Below are 21,303 nucleotides of genomic sequence, written 5' to 3' on the forward strand. Positions count from 1 at the left end.
TTCATGGATTCCCTGTGCAATAACATCCATGGTTAAGTCCACCCCTCAGTCACAAGCCCATCAATATGTTGCATCTCTTCTCTGGTGGCTTGAGGAGTCATGGGCCCAGCAAGCCAGAAATTGTTTACCCTTATGTTGCCAGTCCAGATCTATTTGAGCCACTTCAATCTTAGCAGCTTGATCTACCTGTTGGTTGTTTTAATGTCCTTCCGTGGCCCAGCTCTTGGGTACAGGAGTGTCTACATGGTGTACTTTCACAACCAGAGTCTCTACTCGAGCATCAATATCTTGCCATAATTCAGCAGCCCAGACAGGTTTGCCTCTGCGCTGCCAGTTGCTCCGTTTCCACTGCTGTAACCACCCCCACAGCGCATTTGCCACCATCCATGAGTCAGTAGAGAGGCAGAGCACCGGCTACTTTTCTCGCTCAGCGATATCCAAGGACGGCTGGATGGCTTTCACCTCTGCGAACTGACTCCATTCACCTTCTCCTTTAGCAACTTCAGAAACCCATCAAGTGGGGCTCCATACAGCTGCTTTCCACCTTGGATGTTTCACCACAATGCGACAGGACCCGTCAGTAAACAGGGCATATCCCTTCTCGTTATCCAGTAGTTTGTTATATGGTGGGGCCTCTTCAGCACACATTACCTCTTCCTCTGGCACCACTCCAAAATCTTTGCCTTCTGGCCAATTTGTAGTCACTTCCAGTATTCCTGGACAGCTGGGGCTCCCTCTTCAAGCCTGTTGTGTGATTTATGTGACCCATTTACTCCACGTGGCATCAGTTGCATGGTGTGTAGAGGGGACACTCCCTCTGAACATCCAACCCAGCACTGGCAATCAGGGAGCCAGGAGGAGCTGTGCTTCAGTCCCAATCACCTCTGAAGCAGCTCAAACCCCTTCATATGCTGCCAGTATCTCCTTTTCGGTTGGAGTATAGTGGTCTTCTGATCCTCTGTATCCCCGACTCCAAAACCCCAGAGGTCAACCCCAAGTCTCCCCAGATGCTCTCTGCCAGAGACTCCAGGTAGGGCCATTCTTCCCAGCTGCGGTGTAGAGACCATTTTTTACATCTCACCCTGTCCAAACTGGCCCGAGAGCTACTGTGTGAAATATTTCCTGCTTAAATTTGTTCAAAAGCCTGCCGCTGCTTCATGCCCCATACAAAACCATTATTTTTCCAAATCACTTGATAGAGAGGGCTGACATTCTGACTGTAATTTGGAATGTGCAATCTCCAGAAACCCACAAGAAAGCTTGTGTCTCCTTTCTGTTAGTTGGTGAGGACATAGCTGTTATTTTATTAATCCCATCCACTGGAATCTGACAACATCTATCTTGACATTTTATTCCTAAAAACTGGATCTCTTGTGCAGGTCCCTTGACTTTACTACACTTTATGGCAAAACCAGCTCTCAGAAGGATTTTGATTATTTTCTCCCCTTTCTCAAAAACTTCTTCTGCTGTATTACCCCATATAATGATGTCATCAATGTACTGTAAATGTTCTGGGGCTTCACCCTCTTCCAGTGGAGTCTGGGTCAGTCCATGGCAAATGGTGGGGCTGCATTTCCACCCCTGGGGCAGTCGATTCCAGGTGTATTGGAACCCCTCCAGGTAAAAGCAAACTGTGGCCTGCATTCTGCTGCCAGAGGGATGGAGAAAAATGCATTGGCAATGGCAATCATGGCATACCACTTGACCACCTTCAACTCTAGTTCATACTGCAGTTCCAACATGTCTGGCAAGGCAGCACTCAGCGGTGGCATGACTTCATTCAGGCCACGACAGTCCGCTGTCAATCTCCACTCTCCATTAGACGTTTGAACTGGCCATATGAGGCAGTTAAAAGGGGAGTGTGTCTTGTTGATGACTTGGCTCTCTAGCGGACAGATCAGTTTATAGATAGGGATTAGTGTCTCGATTGGTGCGGTATTCCCATCAGTGCACAGTCATAGTGGCAGTTGGCACCCGCTGTTCTTCAACCCTCAGCAATTGCACAACAGAAGGATCCTGATAAACCAGGTAACACAGACAGCTGTTTAATTCCTTCTGTTTCCAAGGCAGCTATACCTAAAGCCCACCGATACCCTTTTGGGTCCTTAAAATAGCCTATTCTGAGATAATCTATGCCAAGAATGCATGGAGCGTCTGGGCCAGTCACAATGGGGTGTTTTTCCCACTCTTCTCCACTTAGGCTCACCTCAGCCTCCAATACAGTCAGCTGTTGAGAGCCCTCTGTCACTCCTGAAATACAAACGGGTTCTGCTCCTTTAGAATTTGATGGCATTAGGGTGCATTGAGCACCAGTGTCCACTAGAGCCTTATACTGCTGGGGGTCAGATGTGCCAGACCATCGAATCCACACAGTCCAGTAAACTCAGTTGTCCTTGTCTTCTGCCTTGCTGGAGGCAGGGCCCCTCTAATGTTGGTCATAACACTTGCTAACGACAAATGGGTTAGTGTGGCGCGCACGTGTTTCAGCCTCAGCTTGATTACTGGAAACTGGAGCAGCATTTCTCCTGAAAGGATGATGTTCTGTACTTGTTCTTCCAGCTCACATTCTCACTCTTCTAGGAGGTAGGTAGGTTTTCCATCCCATTTGTTCATGTCTTCTCCCTGGTCATGCAGGCAATGCCACAGCTTCCCCTGTGATGTGTACTGGTTCTCTCGAGTAGAGAAATGATTTCTCCTAATAGACAAGATTCTGGTCCATGAAGGTGGGGAGTAGGACATGTTCTCCCTAAGTTACTGTACATCTTGAGATAACTGTTTCACAGCCGCGATGATGGGGGAAGATGCGGTTTCTTCATATTGTCGTAGTCGGCGAACCAATTCATTCACTGTTGGTCTCTCTTCATCTTCCAGTCCATTACTGCTAATGCATTGGCATATGATGAGGGTGTGCTCCGTACAAAAGTCCTCCACATGAGCTGGGTGCATCGGACTTCATCTGGATCTGTGGGTAGCTGCGCATTATCTGGGTCATAGTAAACTACCTCCTGCACAGCTAGCTCCCTCAAGCATTGAATGCCTCTTTCCGTAGTGCTCCACTTAATATACTCAGTTGACATGTCAAGTCATCCTCGAAGGGATTCCTCTCCCTCATACTTGACAGAAGTTGCTTCCAGAGACTAAGATTTTGTATGTCCTTTCCAACGGCTTTGTCAATGCCCCCTTCCTTAGACAGGGATCCCAGTTGCTTCACCTCCCTGCCCTCTCGTTCCATGCCACCGGCCTCGCTATCCCAGCACCGCAGCAGCCAGGTAACGAGTTGCTCATCTAGCTAGCAGCTGAAATCTTTTCTTACATCTCACAACTCACTCAAGGACAAGGATTGGGTGACTGTCACTGGCTCTGCCTCCTCCTGTTCTCATGATGGGCCTGGTTCATCATCACCCTGTACACTACAAGGGGATTTTCTTGTGTATTTCTTCTTCTGTATGGGAGCAACTGACACTGTCGTGGGTTGGTCCTCTGGTTCAGCTGCAGCCCCTGTCCCTGGGCCTGCAGTGGCTGCAGTTGCTGTTGCTTGGTTACTCTTAAAATAGTAGCTTAACCATAAACAAAACCTGAACCACATGCAGGAAAGCACTAACTCCTAACAGCACAAAAACCATATTTAGGTCAACATTCCACAGATATTTAAACACCCAAATCTTTCAAACACAGCTGTAAATAGCCCCAGAGCCGATGACTGCATGCTATCATAGATGAGCACCACATAGTACATCAGAAACAAAACCTTAACCCACCTCTCACTGAAGATGAGCAACAGCATGGGAAACACTTATTGCAAATGAGGTGATAAGATCTTAAGAAGCCAAGCAATCCACATTTTACCCATTTTGTTGTTATCTCAAAAAAGAAAAAAAACTCCATGCAGCTGGCAGCCAAACACCACAGGGCTGGCCATTGACCTCCCCCTCCCCCCTCTGGTAAGATAGGGGAGGGACAGAAGAAGAGAATTGGTGGGTTGAATAAAAAGAAAGAGTTTATAAATATAACAAGAGACCAACAGTAACAATAGTGAGTTCAAAAAGAAAACTGGTAAAATGCAACAGTGGCTTACCAAACACAGCGACCACCCCCCACAGCAACAATACTGCCTGACAGTCCACTGGGCATGACATCACATGGTATGAAATACTCCAATGAAAATTAACTCCATCCTGGTTGAAACCAGGACAACTTTCAAGGAAAAAAAGCAAGGCATTTCAAAGTAAGACTTGAAAAAGCAATACAGAGCAAAAATCAGGAACGTGAGACTACTAGAGCTTTTACTTACCGGTTCTTTCACAATTCGGGAAATGCTAGATACATTTTTTCTCCTTGACCTCAAAAGAGGGGGTGAAAAGACAAATTGAGAAGACAAGTCCGGGTCTAAATCCTTAAGCTGCACAGGATGGTCTGCTTTTCCAGCTAAAATGACAATGCATTGTTAACATGCAATTAACATTATAAAGGACAGTGATGTTAAATTACAGCTGATAATCAAGAGCACAGTCGCTTTCTGAAATAAAAGGTCCAATTAGGTTTACAAACACTCAGTGTAGAGGCATTTTCCCCTAATGACTGCCTCCTGGGATCCAGGGTTGTTTGTTTTTTTTTTTTAAAGTAAATTGTGAAACAAAAATAAGCCAGTGTAGTGATTTTACCTGCACTTACATAACCAAAGATACAATGTTCAGAGGCATCAACTGTCCTTACATATCTCAATTTATTTTTTTTTTTTAATCACATACGCTAATAAAAAGGACCCTATGCACAGTAACTTCCATAACAAAGTATATGCCCACTAACAACAGTCACATAGTTAAACAGCTGTATAGTTTGTAGCTCATTTTAGGTTAAAAACTGAACAGAATTTGGAAGCATGTCTCCTTTATTTCTCCACTGGAAGGAAGGGATGCCAATCATATGAACAGATACCCTTCAGTTTTCAAAACTGATAGAAAATAAGCTCCTAAAAAGAATTCAGCTTAAATTTCATTTCATTCTACTCAGAGAAGCCTCCTTATCTGTTTCCACCGCACCTAGCCACACAGTCATGTAGAGTTCAGAAAAAAGATGAACTGCCTCTTTCAAAATTTTTTGTTTTGCATGGTTACATTCTTCACAATACTTTAAGCCACCCTCACAGTCTGTGGTTTGCAAAACAGGAATATGCACTATTTTTATATAAATATAGTGCACCTACCTTTACATTTCTTTTTCAGCTTTGTGAGAGGAGGAGAGAAAAGGAAGGATTCATTTTCCTCAACAGACAGTTTCTGAGGCATGGCAGTTTTGCCAGATCTGATTCTTGTAATATTATCTGTTAAAGTTCTTGATGTTTCATCACACCCTGATGGGTTTATGTCTTCAAGCAGCAAAGGGCTGCCATCAGGTCCCTGGGGGAAGGCCTCCTCCCCTATGCTTTTCTCCACTACTGATCGCTTCTTTCTGCCCCGACGGCCTTTCCCTACTGTAGTCTGGGGTGTGGTCGATTCCTCATTTGGCTGTGCAGGCATTTGCTCATGAGTATTTTTTTCTGGTTTAGCAGGTGGAACTCTTCTTGTTCTTCTAGGAGTGTCAAGGATTTCTACTTTCCCACCTGAACATGTGTCTTCCTGAGTAGAGATAGATTCTGTGTTTGCCAAGAGACTTTGTGTCCCCTTCCTAGCACTTCTTCTAGGAGTGACAGGAAGTTTAAATTCTGTTTGAGGAAGCAATGATCTAGACAGATCAAGGTCAGAATTTTCTGAAGCTTCGGATGAACTCATCTTTCTTCTTCTGCCTCTTTTAGCTGGCACAGGTAAGAGGAGTTGGTCACTGGGCTGCCCCTCTTGATCCTTGACAATATTTTCAGTAAATTGTACATTAGTGTGTTTCATTTTTCTTGTGCTTCTGCTGGGACTGACTGCCATTTTAATCTTCTGACTGGTGGCACTCAGGTCAGTTTCTTGATCTCCTGCTGACCTTTTTCTTCCTCTAGTCCTTTTGGAAGTAGCAGAAGCAATAATGCTACCTTCAGCACGAGAAGCTTCCTCATTAGTCTCTTCCAAGAGTTCCGATGGAGCTTCCTTTGCTCTCCTTAATCCTCTTCTTGGAGTAACGGCTATGGACTGTGTACTGACAGACAACGTTTGTCCATCAGAATGGCTGCTTTCTACTTTTTCTAAATTGGTCAGTTTCGGTTTCCTACCTCTCCTAGGAGTAACAGGCATCACAGGTATTTGCTCATCTTGAGTACTTCCTTCTGTTTGAAGACCAGAAGTCTCAGACACTTCTTTTGCTCGCCTGGTACTTCTCCTAGGAGATAGTCCAAACAGAACCGGTTTGTCCGTCCGCAGCAGTTGCTGAGTGCCTGCCGATGGAATACTCAGACTTTTGCTCAGTTGTCCCCTTGCACGTGTTCTAGGAGTGATGACTTGGTGTAGGCTGGTTTCATCTTCTACTCCTTCTGGCACAGGTGTTAAGGGAGCTTTTGCCTTCTGGAATCTAGTGACCTTTTTACCTATGGTTTCAGTAATAGATTGTTCTACAACTTCAGATGTAAATTCTTTACTTCTTGTGTCTTTAATTACATCCAGTAAGTTCTCAGCAATAGCTACCTTAATGGGTTCAGGCACATAGGGGAGAGACTCTGCAATATTTTGAGATTCCTGATCACTAGTTACAGTGGACACCGAGTTTGTAACATGTTCTTGATTTTCAGTATTTCCTAAACTGTTCACAGGTTTTTCCTCTGTTGTTGTGCCAGCCGGTTTAGAAGCATCTACTAATGTAGGGTCTCCCATCTCTGCTTCACCTTCTTCTCCTTCCAAGACTAAAGTAAAATTACTTTGAGGTATAAAAAGCTCTCCATCTCCCTCAGCTGCATCACATTCACCATCTTTATTATCAGGCAAATCGCATGCAAACTGTTGCTCCAGAGTCTCGTAGCTGTATTGAAGACTGCCTGATGGATGTAGTTCACTATACAGTGACATTTCAGGTGCTGCTTCTGAGGTTTGTGCCTTAACTGCACTATCTTCAATAACCTAAAGTTAAAAAATGTCTGTTAGTGCATTATTAATCACCAAACAGACTAACTTCAAGCTGAGCTAAGTGAAACTGAGGACAGTGTAATGTTGCTTTCCCTTTCAAATCACCACCAAACATGAAGTGGGAAACATACTATGTACTCTCTCCTACAGATCATAGTTTATGTATTTAAGGAGCAGAGAACAGAGTATCCTGTGTATGCAATCACATACTCCATTTTTGATACTTCTACTCCTGACTAATGATTTGCCACCACCCATGAACAAAGCAAGCAGTTTTACAATACAAGCTGTATACACAACTGGCAGTAATTGTCACATTGCAGTACTTTCTGGACTGACTACAAATACATACAGAGTGACCATACCCACATTGAACAGGGCAAAATACAATTATGTCCCCCAAGTTTAAAGTTTCAGTCATGATAGTTGTGACCACAACACTTAGTCAAACTGGCAAGAATCACACCCACCATCTCAACACCACACTTTAAGGAATCACTTGGATGGCATGAGACTACACATTATGTTGTCTCATATCCTAAATACCTCCATCTCATGTTTTGTAGTTCTCTGTACTGAGCCATTATTCTTTCCTTTGAGATCCACATGAGATACTCAGGCTTTCATGTGGAGAACAAAAGTAGTACGTTACGTATCTCAAGTGACTCAGATGGTCAGGATAATTTAATCAATGTGTAAAGACCCTTACGAAAGCCTCTAAGTTATAGTGCTAGCCAATAATGGCAGAGGAAAGAAGGCAACACGAGTCTCCATAGAATCTGCCCTTTTTACAGAATCCCAGAATCATCTGGGTTGGAAAAGACCTTGAAGATGATCACCTAGTCCAACCATTAATCTAACATTGACAGTTCCCAACTACACTATGTCACCCAACTCATATACACCTCCAGGGATGGGGACTCCACCACCTCCCTGGGCAGCCCATTCCAATGCCTAACAACCGCCACAGTATTTTTGACACAAGCCAGGATGCCATTGGCCTTCTTGGCCCCCTGGGCATACTGCTGGCTCCTGTTCAGCCGGCTGTCAATCACACCCCCAGGTCCCTCTCTGACTGGCAGCTCTCCAGCCACTCCTGCCCAAGCCTGTAGCACTGCTGGGGGTTGTTGTGGCCCAAGTGCAGCCCCCGGCATTTGGCCTCATTGAAACTCCTCCAGTTGGCCTCAGCCCATGGCTCCAGCCTGTCCAGGTCTCTGTGCAGAGCCTCCCTACCCTCGAGCAGATCAACACTCCCACCCAACTTGGTGTCAGCTGCAAACTGACTGAGGGTGCACTCGATCCCCTCGTCTAGATCATCAATAAAGATGTTAAAAAGGAGTGGCCCCAAAACCAAGCCCTGGGGGACACCACTTATGACTGGCCACAACTGGATTTAACTCCATTCACCACAACTCTTTGGGCCCGGCCATCCAGACAGTTTTTTACCCAGCAAAGTGTGTGCCCATCCAAGCCGCGAGCGGCCAGTTTTGCCAGAATGCTGTGGTAAACAGTGTCAAAGGCCTTACTAAAGTCAAGGTAGACAACATCCACAGCCTTTCCCTCATCCAATAAGCAGGCTGCCATGACATAGATTAGGTTTGTCAAGCCTCCTGCTTTGTCAAAATTTGACAAAGCATCATATTATAGCAACATGCTGTGCTTCATAACTAAACTCAAAAAGTACTAGTCTACATAAAATTCCCTTTTATGCTTACAAATTTATGAACAAGAAAAGCAGTAAGTGGTTTGTCCTAAACTCGGTGAAGGCAGACAAGACAAAATGAGATGTTTACATATAAATCAGTAAGAACCAGTTGTAACGAAAGCAGAACCACCATCACAGTACTGTTACTTGAATGACTGTAGAAGCTTTGCACCACCTCATGTACCTGCTCCTTTCTTCCCATCACAAATTTTAATCCCATAAGTGATTATGTATTCCCAAATCTATAATCCTCTTTTCTACAGCATTTTCCTAAATCCTGACAAGCTAAATTAGTGACTGCTTATTTAACTTCATCCAAAATTTCCGTTACTTAAGATCCATCTCTTTGGTGTAGGCCTACCTTTCAGCTTGTATTTCACTCTATTATTAATTCCTGTGTGTATAATCTTACAAGAAATTGGTATTTAAGAGAGCATCCACAATGAATCCAAATAACTCATCAGCCCCAGTAGAAGTAAGAACAGGGAAAAACCTGAGACAACTGGAGAATCTCTAGTTCTAATTTTCAGTCCATGTAAACAACCTTTACAAATTTGTATTTCACAAAGGTTAGATGTTAAAAAAAATGTATTTTTACAGAAAAAAAAAAAGTTTTAGGTAGCTGGAAATATGTTGATACTGAAATAATTCATTACTGGGAATTCTGTTTATGTTAATAACAAACAAATAGTACAGGATCTAATCACCTAAGTAATTCTGAAAATTCGTTTAGTTCCCACATCATTTTGTCATTTGGTAAATGACATCCAGTATCAGAAAGGTGTACTCCACAACTTTTCTTATTGTCTTTAACATGAAAACTTTCGGATTGTTTAAGTCAAATAACAAAATGTTTAAGTTCTAGTAAGCTAAATGAACACATGGTTGTTTTGAAAAATAGTTTAGGCATTTTTTTTTGTACTACTACAGCTCTCAAAGGCCCAAGTCTTGACAGATTTAATTCCATGCTCTAGGTACAGCAAATGCATACAAGAAAAATGTATCTGCCATTATGTAACAAGGTTTTAACTTGTGTTACCCAGCTAAGAAAACCAAGGCAGTTTTGTGTGCTTCTTAATTGTTGGCAAGACAGGACTGTCCTGAATTTGCAAAGTGTTTTTTTATTTTGTAGAAAATGGGGAAATAGTTTACTTACATTAATGTCCTCAGTTTTAGGAAGATTGTTAGAAACAGTTATTTCTTCCTGCAGAAAAGGAACATTTTCTTCAACTTCAGCTGCTTCTAGGTTATGTTCTTTAGGTAAATCCACATGCTTCCCCACAAGGTGATTTTCTGAATGAGTACTGACCACATCCTCATTGTCAAGGACACTTATCACAGCTGGAAGAGATTGATATAATTTTAACTTATCTGCTATATAAATGACACAGGTTTACACAACAGGAACTAACAGAGGGAGCAGGTGCCAAGAATACAGTTCTCCATCCTGCCACATATATTGGGCTTTCTCCAAAAAATAGAAGCCAGAATTAGTTATCTGGTAAAGGATGCAGTCCCACAATTAAAAAATATTAAAAAAAAAAAAAGAGGAAGGGGAAAATCAACTGGCAAGTCCATAGAGGAAAAGAACAGAGGTGGCTGGAGAGGCACACTGATAGCTAGTTATTCTTCACAACCTGAATACTGAGGATGCATCATCTTTTAAACTAGTAACTCAAGGAAATTAGTAGCGGTGTATAACATTAAAATAAATACCAATATTTTAAATAAATAAATAAATAAATACTCTCCCAATATTTTAAATTCTACCAGTTTGCTCATTATCTTTATCAAGAACAGGAACATTCACTATGCATCTTCTACAAGGGCTTTCTTTGAGGAGGGTATTCTCCCTGCAGTTCAACGCAAGTCAGTAGTAACATGCTACTACTGCTTCAATCTGAGATGCCTGTAGTGCTATGGCAAACTACACATTTTATTTCAGGATTTCAGCTACCTTAACTCACTTAACATCTCCAACATACTGTACATACATTCACTGTCTGCCTCCAGGGGTTCAGAAAGCTGTGGATTTGTTGCAACTGGTATGGTGTTTTCTTCTGATGGAGAGGACATTTTGGACTCCTGGTGGTTTGTTTCACTTCACGAACAGAAAGAGAGAAATTAATCATAATGCTTCAAAACAAACACTGAAGAGCTTTAGAAATTACTTTGTAAATTCTCCAAGTCTCAAAATAGAAAAAAATAAAAAAGGATTAAAAATTCCTTTACCAACATAACTTCATTGAATTCATGACTTATTTTATGTAACAAATCAAGCCCTTAACATTCTTCCCAGCTATCTAACACTAGATAATAACACAACAACAGCTGTATTAAAGAATAATACATTACTTGTTTTCTGTAGAAAAGAGTGCAACTGCTATATTGGAGTTTTAGAACAAACTGAACAGAAGTTTGTGCCAGTGTAAGGTAGCGCTTGAAATTAAGGGTTATTTCATTGCTAACATTCTGTCTTTATCACTAAGCAGCTGCAACTTTTAAAGCACCTGGTTAGAAAACTGCTTCCATTTCAATAAGCAAATAGGTGTTAATTGAGCACACAGAGAAAAGAGAAATTATGTCTATAAAATACTGCCAGAAAGTATTCAAAGTCCCAAAATAAACCCGCTAAAGTTACAGGAATCTCAAGTGTAATTTTTAGCAACACAATTTTCAGACAGAAGCAGGTCTTATGTTCGCAGTATCTGCTTAGTAACTCTCAAACTGTAAAAGGTTTGTATAGCCAGTTGAATGAAGTCTTTATCACCATACTCTGGGGTCTACAATGATTTGAAAGAAAAGGTTCAACTTGACAGCTAGTCCATTTGACTTATATTCATGCCAAATTAGTTCCAGTGACAGACAGAAAGGAATAGAAAAGCTGTTATATTTAAGAACACAGGAAAGAACCAATACCAGGTCAATGTCATAGTTTTCAAACAAAGGAATGCCAGGAGTTACATGCTATGTGAACCCAAAGGTACATCTATTTTATAAACTTACCCTTCACTGGCAGTCCCAAAAGTAGCAGCCTCAGCAGCTTTAAACACCAATTTATCATCCTCAGGAAGGTTAAGCCATTCAGCATTTGACTCTCCCACAAAGCCTACAAAAAGAGATAAGAGGAATGACTTCCCTGTTGCACTTAACATCGTTTCTTTTAAAATGCTCATATGATTTTACAGTTAGCCTTTATGCATTTCACCTAGGATACTGATCTAACAAAATAATGCTAGCAATACTTCTAATGCACGGGTCTGAACTCTTCTTTCCAGTAAAACAAGAGGTCTGGCACATAATTTCCATCAAGAAAAAAAAAAACAACCCAACAAAACAAAGACCACTGATATTTTGTGTACAAACTAAACCTGATGTTACTGACCTAATACATGAAAACTTCAGAAAACATGCTGCCTCCTTAAAACTGAGGAGTACTTTTTCTATTTCTCTTTGGATATTTATGTCATCCCAGCAACGCTGCTTTACTTTGTTGACTCCCTTTCCACTCTTCTACAAGAATATATCTAAGGTCTTTTCTTGTCCTTTTCTCTAGTGATTGAGTGGCGGGGTTGAAACCCAACTGCTTGCTAACCTGTTTTTATCTCAACAGGTTCAATTTTAGAAATTAGTACCTTATTATTTTTCATGAAAAATACCTTTGCTTTCTGTCCAAATAAAAGACAGCTAAAATAGGACAGACAAATGTTTAGACCTATCTTACTAGAAACACTTAGATCTGGACAACCCCGTTTACCCATGTTCACGGAGTCTGTATCTGGGCACTCCTGTTATTTAAAAAGGAGCTGAGGAACTTGAACAGCAACAATCACTCTCCAGGATCCTCCAGAATCATCTCAGACTTAAGATTGAATCAGGCTGCATATGATGTACCGATACCAGAGTACCCACTAATGGCTACAAACTGTTTCAAGACCTCAGATGCAGAATTCTTACACCTGCATACATGTCCCAGGAACAGCAAACGTTTTTATGAAGAGTTGAACGGACTGAGCTCTGTTCATCAAATACTGACTGTAGCACATCTTCTCCCTGTTCCTGCATTACTTTCATTCCCAGCCCTTCACTACTGCTCACCAGCTAGTGAGCTACATCTCTTCTAACCTGCCAGCTGACCTGCTCATATGAACACACCCTCAGCAGCTGGACTGGTTTGAATGAGTTGAATTACTGAAAAACAACTGAAACAGGTTTGGAAAAAGCTACATAAGCTGTTGAGTGAGCAAGCATAGCTGTAATCAGAAGCAGATACACAAAGCAGACTCACTTCCAGAACAAACACAAACTGAGCACTAGCAAACCAGTTAAAAAAACCTCTATCTAGTCAAAGCACACCATACACTATACTTGCTGTGAAAAACCTGCAGCTTATAGAAGTACACCTGAAACATAACTAGAAGCCTCAGTTTTCCACTCATATCCTGCTCAAAACTCCCACAAGTCACTGCAGCCTCTCAGCTGCAATGACACACAAGAAATACCAGTCAAAAGTGCTACACATTCATAACATCCAGGATACCCAAAAAAGGACTCAAAACAGTGGCAATTTTAAAAGCCTAGGACAAGGAAGTGCCTAGGACACTTGTGAGCACTCACTGTTAACTGTTGCACTCATCAGTAATTTAACCTTATAAAAATATTTGGAAAAAACTCAGAAACTTAGGTAATCATAGGATGAAACACACCAGCTTCTTTTCTTAGTTCTGATGGATTTGATTGTTCCATCTGGAAAGGTTTATCTTCAACCACTTCCCTGTCTTCTTCCTTCTCCGATTCTTGAAGATCGTCAGTTTCTTCAGTGGAAGAATTAGCTGGTTTAACAGCTATAAAGATGACATCATCTTCAAAATCACCAGGTGATTTTGCATCATGATACTCCAAAGTAGTTTGGTCTGACCCGGCAGAGAAGTTGCTATTTTCTTTGCTGACATCCATTTTCTCCACCCCATCTCCAGGTACGCTTTCTGAAGACTCTTCCATTTCAGCACGATCCTCCTCAGGATTGCTCAGAGTAAACAGAGTTGCTTTATCTCTACTTTCAGACCAAGCATCCTCCACCACTCCATGATGATGCTCCGAGGAAGCTCCAAACAGTGCTTTATCATCTTCTGTTACCTTCTTTTTTTTTAAAAAAAAAAATATTAAAAATCGCAATAAACAACATGCATATGGCTTTCTGTCAAAGAAAGAAAATAAACCCCAACCCCAAATATATATCAATATTTATAAGTTTTACAAGTGCCAACTTAAGCAAGGTGCTACAAAATGAGTTCTTATTCTAGCACTACCTTAGCTTTTAAAGTCAAGTGTAAAAATTAATCGCACTTCTGACTGCTTACTGAGTTTCCACAACCTTGGAGAATTAAGATGAAGCGAATCTTGTATGTGCTTGCTTATACAGTCATCTCAAGACTGTTCATTGGGTTCACTACCATGTTTTCAACAGGGAGCTTTGCCCACCTAAAATCATAACTGAAGATTTGTCTTTTTTTATGCTTGCCTCGTCAACCTGCATGCACTACTAAAATATTTCACTATACACTATGTCTACAGCATGGAACAAGTAAATTAATCTGGCCACACAGCACTATTAGTAAGAATTTCATGTAAGAGAGAGTGCCTCTTATTACACTTAAGTAGCTCTTTATAACAGGCAATAAGAGGTGTAGCAAAACCAGATTCTGACAATTTGTTAGCATGTGCACGGAGAGCTCATACACGTAGATCCTCTTCTGCCTCTGATTTTGGTATGTTCCTTCAGCAACAGCATGACAAGCTTAGCCAGGGAATCCAACTGACAGAACAAAAGGAGTAGAAAAGGGGGGCAACTTGCATGTGGACTGACTTCTTTTGACATCTATATGAATGCTACCACTGGTACAAGGCAAGAAGCAAACCCAACAACTTTAGGGCTAGACAACAGACAACAGTACAGCTTGCTTCATCAGGAGTCTATTTTTATCATAATTTAAGTAAACCCAGCCTTGCAAAAAGAGACCAAAAGCAAATGAAGCTCATGACTTCCATTGCTTTCAAAGATGTTTAATTCACGAAGCTTGACAAACCCAAACAGCTGGCCCAATCTGTATTCCTTACCTTCCTGCCATACCACCATTTGAAGAGATACAGCGGAAAGCTGAACTAGTGATCTGGAACAATCACAGCTCCTAACAACGCTGGAGTAAAACTGTCATGATCTGGTATCAACATGTATTTTGAGTATGTTCCTGCAGGCAGGTGACATTATGGAAAGTCTAACATACCTTTTTTTTGACCAAATTCAAATCTGCCATTGTGGTTTGCAATTCCAATTCCCAATATAAGGAGTTTTGGCAAACTTTAAAAAAATTCTAAACCAAACACAGTCTATAGCGTCTTTCACTATAAAAATCATTAACTATGGCCCAGCTTACCCCAACAGTCCATTTTGCAGTTGAGTTCTCTTCCCTGAAAGATATTCTAGGTTCCTTTGCTCGTAGAGGAGGAGTAACTGATCGTCCTGGAGATGCGGAGGGAGTTGCTAGGGGTGTGGTGCGAAGGCTGGATCTGAGAATAGACTGAGGAGTAAACCCAGGAAAACCAGAAGCAGATGTGGCTAAAAATTTAGCTCTCTACAAAAAGAAATAAAAAATGTAATTTAAAACCAGTTAAAATTTCAAAACGGAAGACTTCAATTGTCAAGAACATTAGTTTAAACTACAACTGAAGTTGCACCAGCAGAGAGGACAAAGTTTAGCCTCTGCACTGCTCTTTTTCCAGAGGTATAAAAATATTAATGATACAACCCCCCATACTTACTGTTTCTTTTGGCTTTTTCTCCTCCCAATGCCAACATAGTACCTTATTTTTCAAATTAATTTCCTGATCAAACAAGGATCTTGTTGTTTGCAATGTTCTTCTCTCCTAGTATTTTTTGCAATTTCTACACTGCTCTTCTAAAGACATGCAACTTCAAATGTTACCCCAGATACAGAGACTGAACACAATGCCATGCGAAATGGCAATCAGCAAAGCAACAAGATCTTATTTTTTCACTAATTAATCAATCCACGTGCTAGACTATATTAAGTGACACTGCTGTAAAAATACCCACACATCTTTGTCTAGAAGCATTCAGATCTTCTTCCCTCAGCTCACAAAAGAATTTACAGTACCAAAAGGGTTCAAAAGGAGGATAATGAAACTAGCTTAATGAAAGGGATGATATTTAATAAGAAGAAAAAGGTTATAATTCAGAGAGATCACAACTACTTTGTTCAGGTAATCAAAAGCAAAAAGACCAGCACCAGCAAGACAGGTCAAATGTTACTATTTCCTCATAAGAGTTTGATGGCAACGAACGAATGGAAATACAGCTTAACACCAACAATAAGTAGAACTACTGCAAAAAGCCATCACTGAATTTGACAGAGACTGACATCACTTAGTTGTTATTCACTTAACTGGATTAAGAAACAGAAGCATATACATTTCTTGCTGGTAGGTATGCAAGTCAAACTGTACAGAGCTATGGAGCACTTAAATAACAAGATGGTTAAGCTACAAATTGCATCGTTAAGGATCAAGTATATTGAAATGTCCAATTTTAACTTACTTTATTCCACGCAATAAGAACAAGTGTAATTCACAGAGCTATGGGACAATGTGCATACTGCAATTAATGTAGAACTAACCTTTCCCTCTTCAAGATTGTTCCCAATATCCTGCTTCCAAAAGGACTCCATATACAATAACCACATGCATACTGAAAATATGCCACAATTTGCATGCAGCAGTGTTTGTGTTAAAAGTTTGGTGGTTTCATTTTAAACAAAGTTTATAGGCTTTTGGTTTGGTTGGTTCTTACTGTTTTCTCAAAATACAAACCTTAACCACAAGAGGAGTCTGTAGTAAATCCATCTCAGATGCTCCTGAAGAATTCTTTTGTGAGATGGAACCATGTATATTTAATTTCAGTGGGCTGGATGCCATGAATGAAGTAGAAGCTCTGCATGGTGACTGCCAGCTACCACCCTGTGCTGCAGAACATGAAGGGGCAGGACGAACCACCAAATCCAGCAATCTGTTGAGATATCCAATTTAAAATATGAACATCAATAAATAAATGAAAAAAAAATTATGCTCTGTTCAAGAAATCTGAGATGATACATAACAAAAACATTAAATGAACAAGAAATAGGGGTGAACCCTCACTGTTGGGGTGATGTCTCAGGCCCATGAGCAAGTTGCAGGCATTCTTTTTTTTTAATTATTTCTTTACATGTCATATTTAATTTCCTAAATCACTGTCTCCGAGGCAAGAGTAATCCAATTTTAAGTTACCCAAGGGATGTAATTCTCATGTCAGAAGAAAATTCACCTGCATTTCAATGCTGGGATCACTCACATTCTCCACTGAGTTGCATCCCTAAGTTGACCTTTTCTTTAACAGATACAAAACTAAATGCAAACAGAACCCTTTTGCAAACACAGAAAGTACACACACACAGACACACATACATATACATAAACATATATATGAGAAGTGACATCTTTTTGAAATATTCATTCTGTAGGTCTACTATACCTGGAATACTTTTGTGAAAATTTTGTAACTGGTGTCCCAACAAATGCACTGCGCAACTCTGCATCAGGGAGAGGACGAGGTACGACGGATGGTTCTGTAACTCTAGGACTATAATGACAAGGAAAATGCAACTGACTTTCATTCCCCTCAAGTTCAAATACTAGGATTCACGTTTATTTGACCATACCACTTGCAAGAAAATGATCTGACAACTACTAGCCTCTTTTCCACTCTTCATAATTCTGCCTGATTTTATGTAAAAAAGGCAGAAAGAAAGCAGAAACTGGGCAGCAATGGGTAAAAAAGTACTATTTGATCACACAAGTCTACCAAAACCAGTACACCAATAGACTGATGGTAATCCTAGTTCTAGTTTCAGCTATCTTCAATTCCTGTGAACACATTTACCATAATGTAAGTATACGTATTGCCATAAATAAGATTATTGCAACAGAAAATATCTCTCTCTCTCTCCCCAAGTATTCCTTATGATGGATTGATTCTTAAATCTTATATACTATATGTACAAAAAAAAGCCAAAGCTTTATTCAGGTGCACCCTTCCTCCAAAACACCAATATAATTCAAATGGATTTCTCTCTCTCCACATGTAGCTCAAGACTGAACTTTGTTAAAATGTTGTTTACCTATCATAGTGTGAGAAACTGGCTTTCTGATCGTTTCCTGCCCATACTTCTCCAATTTTGGACAACACATTACTGATGAAAGTTGCTCTGGTATGCACATTTCCTGCATTAGCTTGTTTTGTTACTGTTGATAATGGCTTTGGTCTTGCAACTGTAAAGCAAAAGGGGAGAAAATATCAGCCTTGTGTAATCGAAGTGAGGGTTAGTTGCCCATTGTACACCCCTCCCCCCCCAAATTACCTTCTCTTAAGGCTGACGAAGGCAAGTGGTAAGGCTTGGCTCTCTCTACAGCCAGCTTCCTTTGAACTCTAGGAAGGATCTTGCCATATTGGTCTAATATAGAATTTCTGGCAACTGCTCTCTCTCTCAAGCGAGGATCAGGATCATTCTGTTAAATGAAAAGCATAAAGCAAGAAGTTAACTAATTACAACAAGTTCATTGCACAGAACTATCTGTGCTATTTCTAAACAGTGGATAAACTTTCTCTACATATATAGTAGAATACATACACTACACAGAACAGCAGCAAGTTCTACCCATCAACACACACCAATTTCCCCTGGTTATTCTACCAAAGTGGAAGGCAGACTAGAATAGTAACAGAACCTACAACTTTAAGTTAAAACAGTTCTGGCACACTGCAGAACCTTATTCCGATACACTTGTCACCACCTGCATTTTTCAAATGGCTTGCTTACAAAATAGCTGGCTTTCATTTGCTTTTCCTGAAACACCAAGGTCCAAGAGAACTGAATATAAAGGGCAAATGCAAATTACGTTGGACAAAGTGATGTGAATATTAAAATGAGTAAGAAAAAGCTACCTACACACACCTTCTGGCTGGATGAAAGATTTCAAATGCAGGACCTAAAACTTCCAAGACCACCTTATAAGTTTGATTCACTGGAAAACTATGGTTCCAGAAAACAGCAAATGAACCACAGATTCATAACAGAAGTTCCAATAGCACAATATTTAGTCTGGCTCTTTTGAGAAACAGAAGTTAGGTAAGAATTATTGTCATAAAAGTGGGAAAATGGAAGTTGTGGAATTGTAGAGCTCACACTATAACTTGAGAAAATAAAACTAAAAAACACAACCAAACGAAACCACTGTGCAAATTTTACCTGTGAATTGGCATCCAGACTGCTCTCAGCTAGAAGAAAGTTATGTGCCAGATACGAGAGATGACATACAACACACTCTCCATTCCACAGAAAGGAGGGATACCAACAACCTGGAGTAATCTACACTATACATAACATACGTGTCTGAATAACGTGTCTGAATGAGAAGACTGGCTGACAGAAAAGGTATGTATTTATTCCTTGAATGCAAACAAACTATTTGAAGATGAGTCAACAATGCTCTGTAAACATTTAATCTATGCCTTCACAGAGCAGCTTTGGAGTAGTGAAATATTTTGTTAAACTTTTAGGTTCAGCTGTAACTTAAGGTGTGGAAACTTATTCCTATTATTTCAAAGAATGGTATAAAAAACAAAGCAGAATACTATCAAAAATGGTTGGTTACCTCACAGAAACTTGCATGCTTGACAGAACTTCTAAGCTTACCATAAGATTAACCTTCATTGACTGATTCAGCTGTAGTGCTGGGATATAGTTGGCACGCTGCAAATGATGGACTAAAAGAAATTCAGGATTCTGAACACCAGCGTTGGTCTGTAAAAACTTCTCCAAACACTCCTATGAGAAATAACACATATCAAGAAATCTATTATGATTCTGCCTCTTCTCTTTTCAAAGGGATGATTTATTTTTTTTCTTGTCTACACTTACTTGTTCAGTGTCTGTGAAAGGTAGCTTCAATAAATCTTCCATTAGTCCCATCTCTTGACAGATTTCAAACATGTGTTTTAACAGTTCTTCTATGTTTAACTTAGTGGTATGTTGCTGCAACAGATCCCAAGCCTCCACTACACATCTGTAATTAATTTTTGAGATGTAAACTATTAATAGGATAAATAAAAAGATTACAAAAGGAAAACTAAAAATTATTGGTTTCAAAGTTTAAAGGAAATTTAGGGGATCGTGACTGGTATTTTTTCTTCTCCACCTTTCACAATATTTGAATGCCAAAATGGTGGGATATATTTCTTTACCTATTGGACAACAACACATTGAGGAAAAGCCGCACTTCACTACTGTCTGACATTGATGTCTTCATCATCTGTATGTATCTGAGAGCTCGCCTCTGTTCTCCTTGGCACATGAGGGACTGAATAATTCTCGTATGTTGCCATGACACAGTTTTGATCGTAGCTGGATGAAAGAGCAGGGCGAGTGAATTCTGTAGAAGTCACAGATCAGGTGTATTAAGATATATACATACACATGCAAGAAAAATATTCAAAAGCGCGTTAAGTAAGGGTGAATGTGTGTTAAATAAACTCAGATGACTAACTAATGAAATACTCAATACAGGACATGTAAATAAAAATTCTGAAGTATTTGCAGGAAAAAAAAAAATCAGCCATACAGAGCAAAGTATTTTAAAAGGAGTAATTCACACTTTTCCAGGTTAACCAAATCTCTATATATAAACATCACTTTTTATCCATACATTACTAAATAATAAGTTATTCTCCCAGACAAATGGTTTATATTAACAACCTTCAGCATCAGAAAGAACGTGAATTAAATTGAAAAGTCATTTTGGCAGTCTTCTGTCTCAAATCTTGCAGCTATAACCATTGTTTTTATACTGAAAGTACCTGAAACACTGGTTTTGAGAAAGCGCTCAACTGGTCTACTGAAAACAACCTAAATGGGTGGCTTTGAAAATTTAGATATCAAGATTATTAAAGTTGGTTTCTTCTTTCTTTTAATTAATTTCCTATCAAAGTAATTGATACAAAATTTCAAATCACAGTTTCTTGTTGAAGATGTTCTAGCAGTATTACAGAAAAGCTTCTAATGTTTTAGCACCTGTTATTAGCGAAGCACTGATTTTTAAAAAATCATTCTACAGATAACAGCTTGGTACTGTAATATGTGTCTAACTAAACTGTAACATACTTACTTCATAATCGCTGTGATCTATAAGCCAAAAACCTTGAATAAGCTTGACAAGACCCCAAGGGATAGCAAAAGCAGTTGGGAAGGAGTCAATTGAAGTTTCTGTTTTATTTGGAAAGGAATGTATGATATCTAGCAGCAAGTAAATTGTCTGATATCAAACATCTAATTAAGGCTAATAGATTTGTAAAAGCAGAAAGTTACCACATTACATCTAGAGAAACATACTGAAATAATATCTAAAAGTGGTAGGAAAAAGAAAATACTAATGTATTAGTCTTGCCATTTTGAG

At 40.0% G+C, this 21,303-nt stretch overlaps 1 protein-coding gene across 1 annotated transcript in view; it reads right to left on the reverse strand.

Moving 5' to 3' along the window:
* Positions 1-21,303, reverse strand: part of AHCTF1 (AT-hook containing transcription factor 1) — a 56,679-nt gene that overhangs the window by 6,271 nt on the left and 29,105 nt on the right. Inside the window, exons 20-34 of the mRNA XM_026844067.1 lie at positions 21,016-21,162; positions 20,096-20,283; positions 19,773-19,917; positions 19,548-19,679; positions 18,213-18,360; positions 17,973-18,123; positions 17,327-17,434; positions 16,627-16,822; positions 15,174-15,371; positions 13,446-13,878; positions 11,746-11,848; positions 10,734-10,840; positions 9,896-10,080; positions 5,204-7,028; positions 4,292-4,425 (exon numbers count right to left, since the gene is read on the reverse strand). Of these exons, the coding sequence (XP_026699868.1) occupies positions 4,292-4,425; positions 5,204-7,028; positions 9,896-10,080; positions 10,734-10,840; positions 11,746-11,848; positions 13,446-13,878; positions 15,174-15,371; positions 16,627-16,822; positions 17,327-17,434; positions 17,973-18,123; positions 18,213-18,360; positions 19,548-19,679; positions 19,773-19,917; positions 20,096-20,283; positions 21,016-21,162 (4,200 nt within the window). The remainder of the gene's footprint in view (positions 1-4,291; positions 4,426-5,203; positions 7,029-9,895; positions 10,081-10,733; positions 10,841-11,745; positions 11,849-13,445; positions 13,879-15,173; positions 15,372-16,626; positions 16,823-17,326; positions 17,435-17,972; positions 18,124-18,212; positions 18,361-19,547; positions 19,680-19,772; positions 19,918-20,095; positions 20,284-21,015; positions 21,163-21,303) is intronic.

This window comes from Athene cunicularia (genome assembly GCF_003259725.1).
Source record: "Athene cunicularia isolate RWA chromosome 3 unlocalized genomic scaffold, athCun1 chr3_part1, whole genome shotgun sequence".
In the NCBI taxonomy this organism is placed as follows: domain Eukaryota; kingdom Metazoa; phylum Chordata; class Aves; order Strigiformes; family Strigidae; genus Athene; species Athene cunicularia.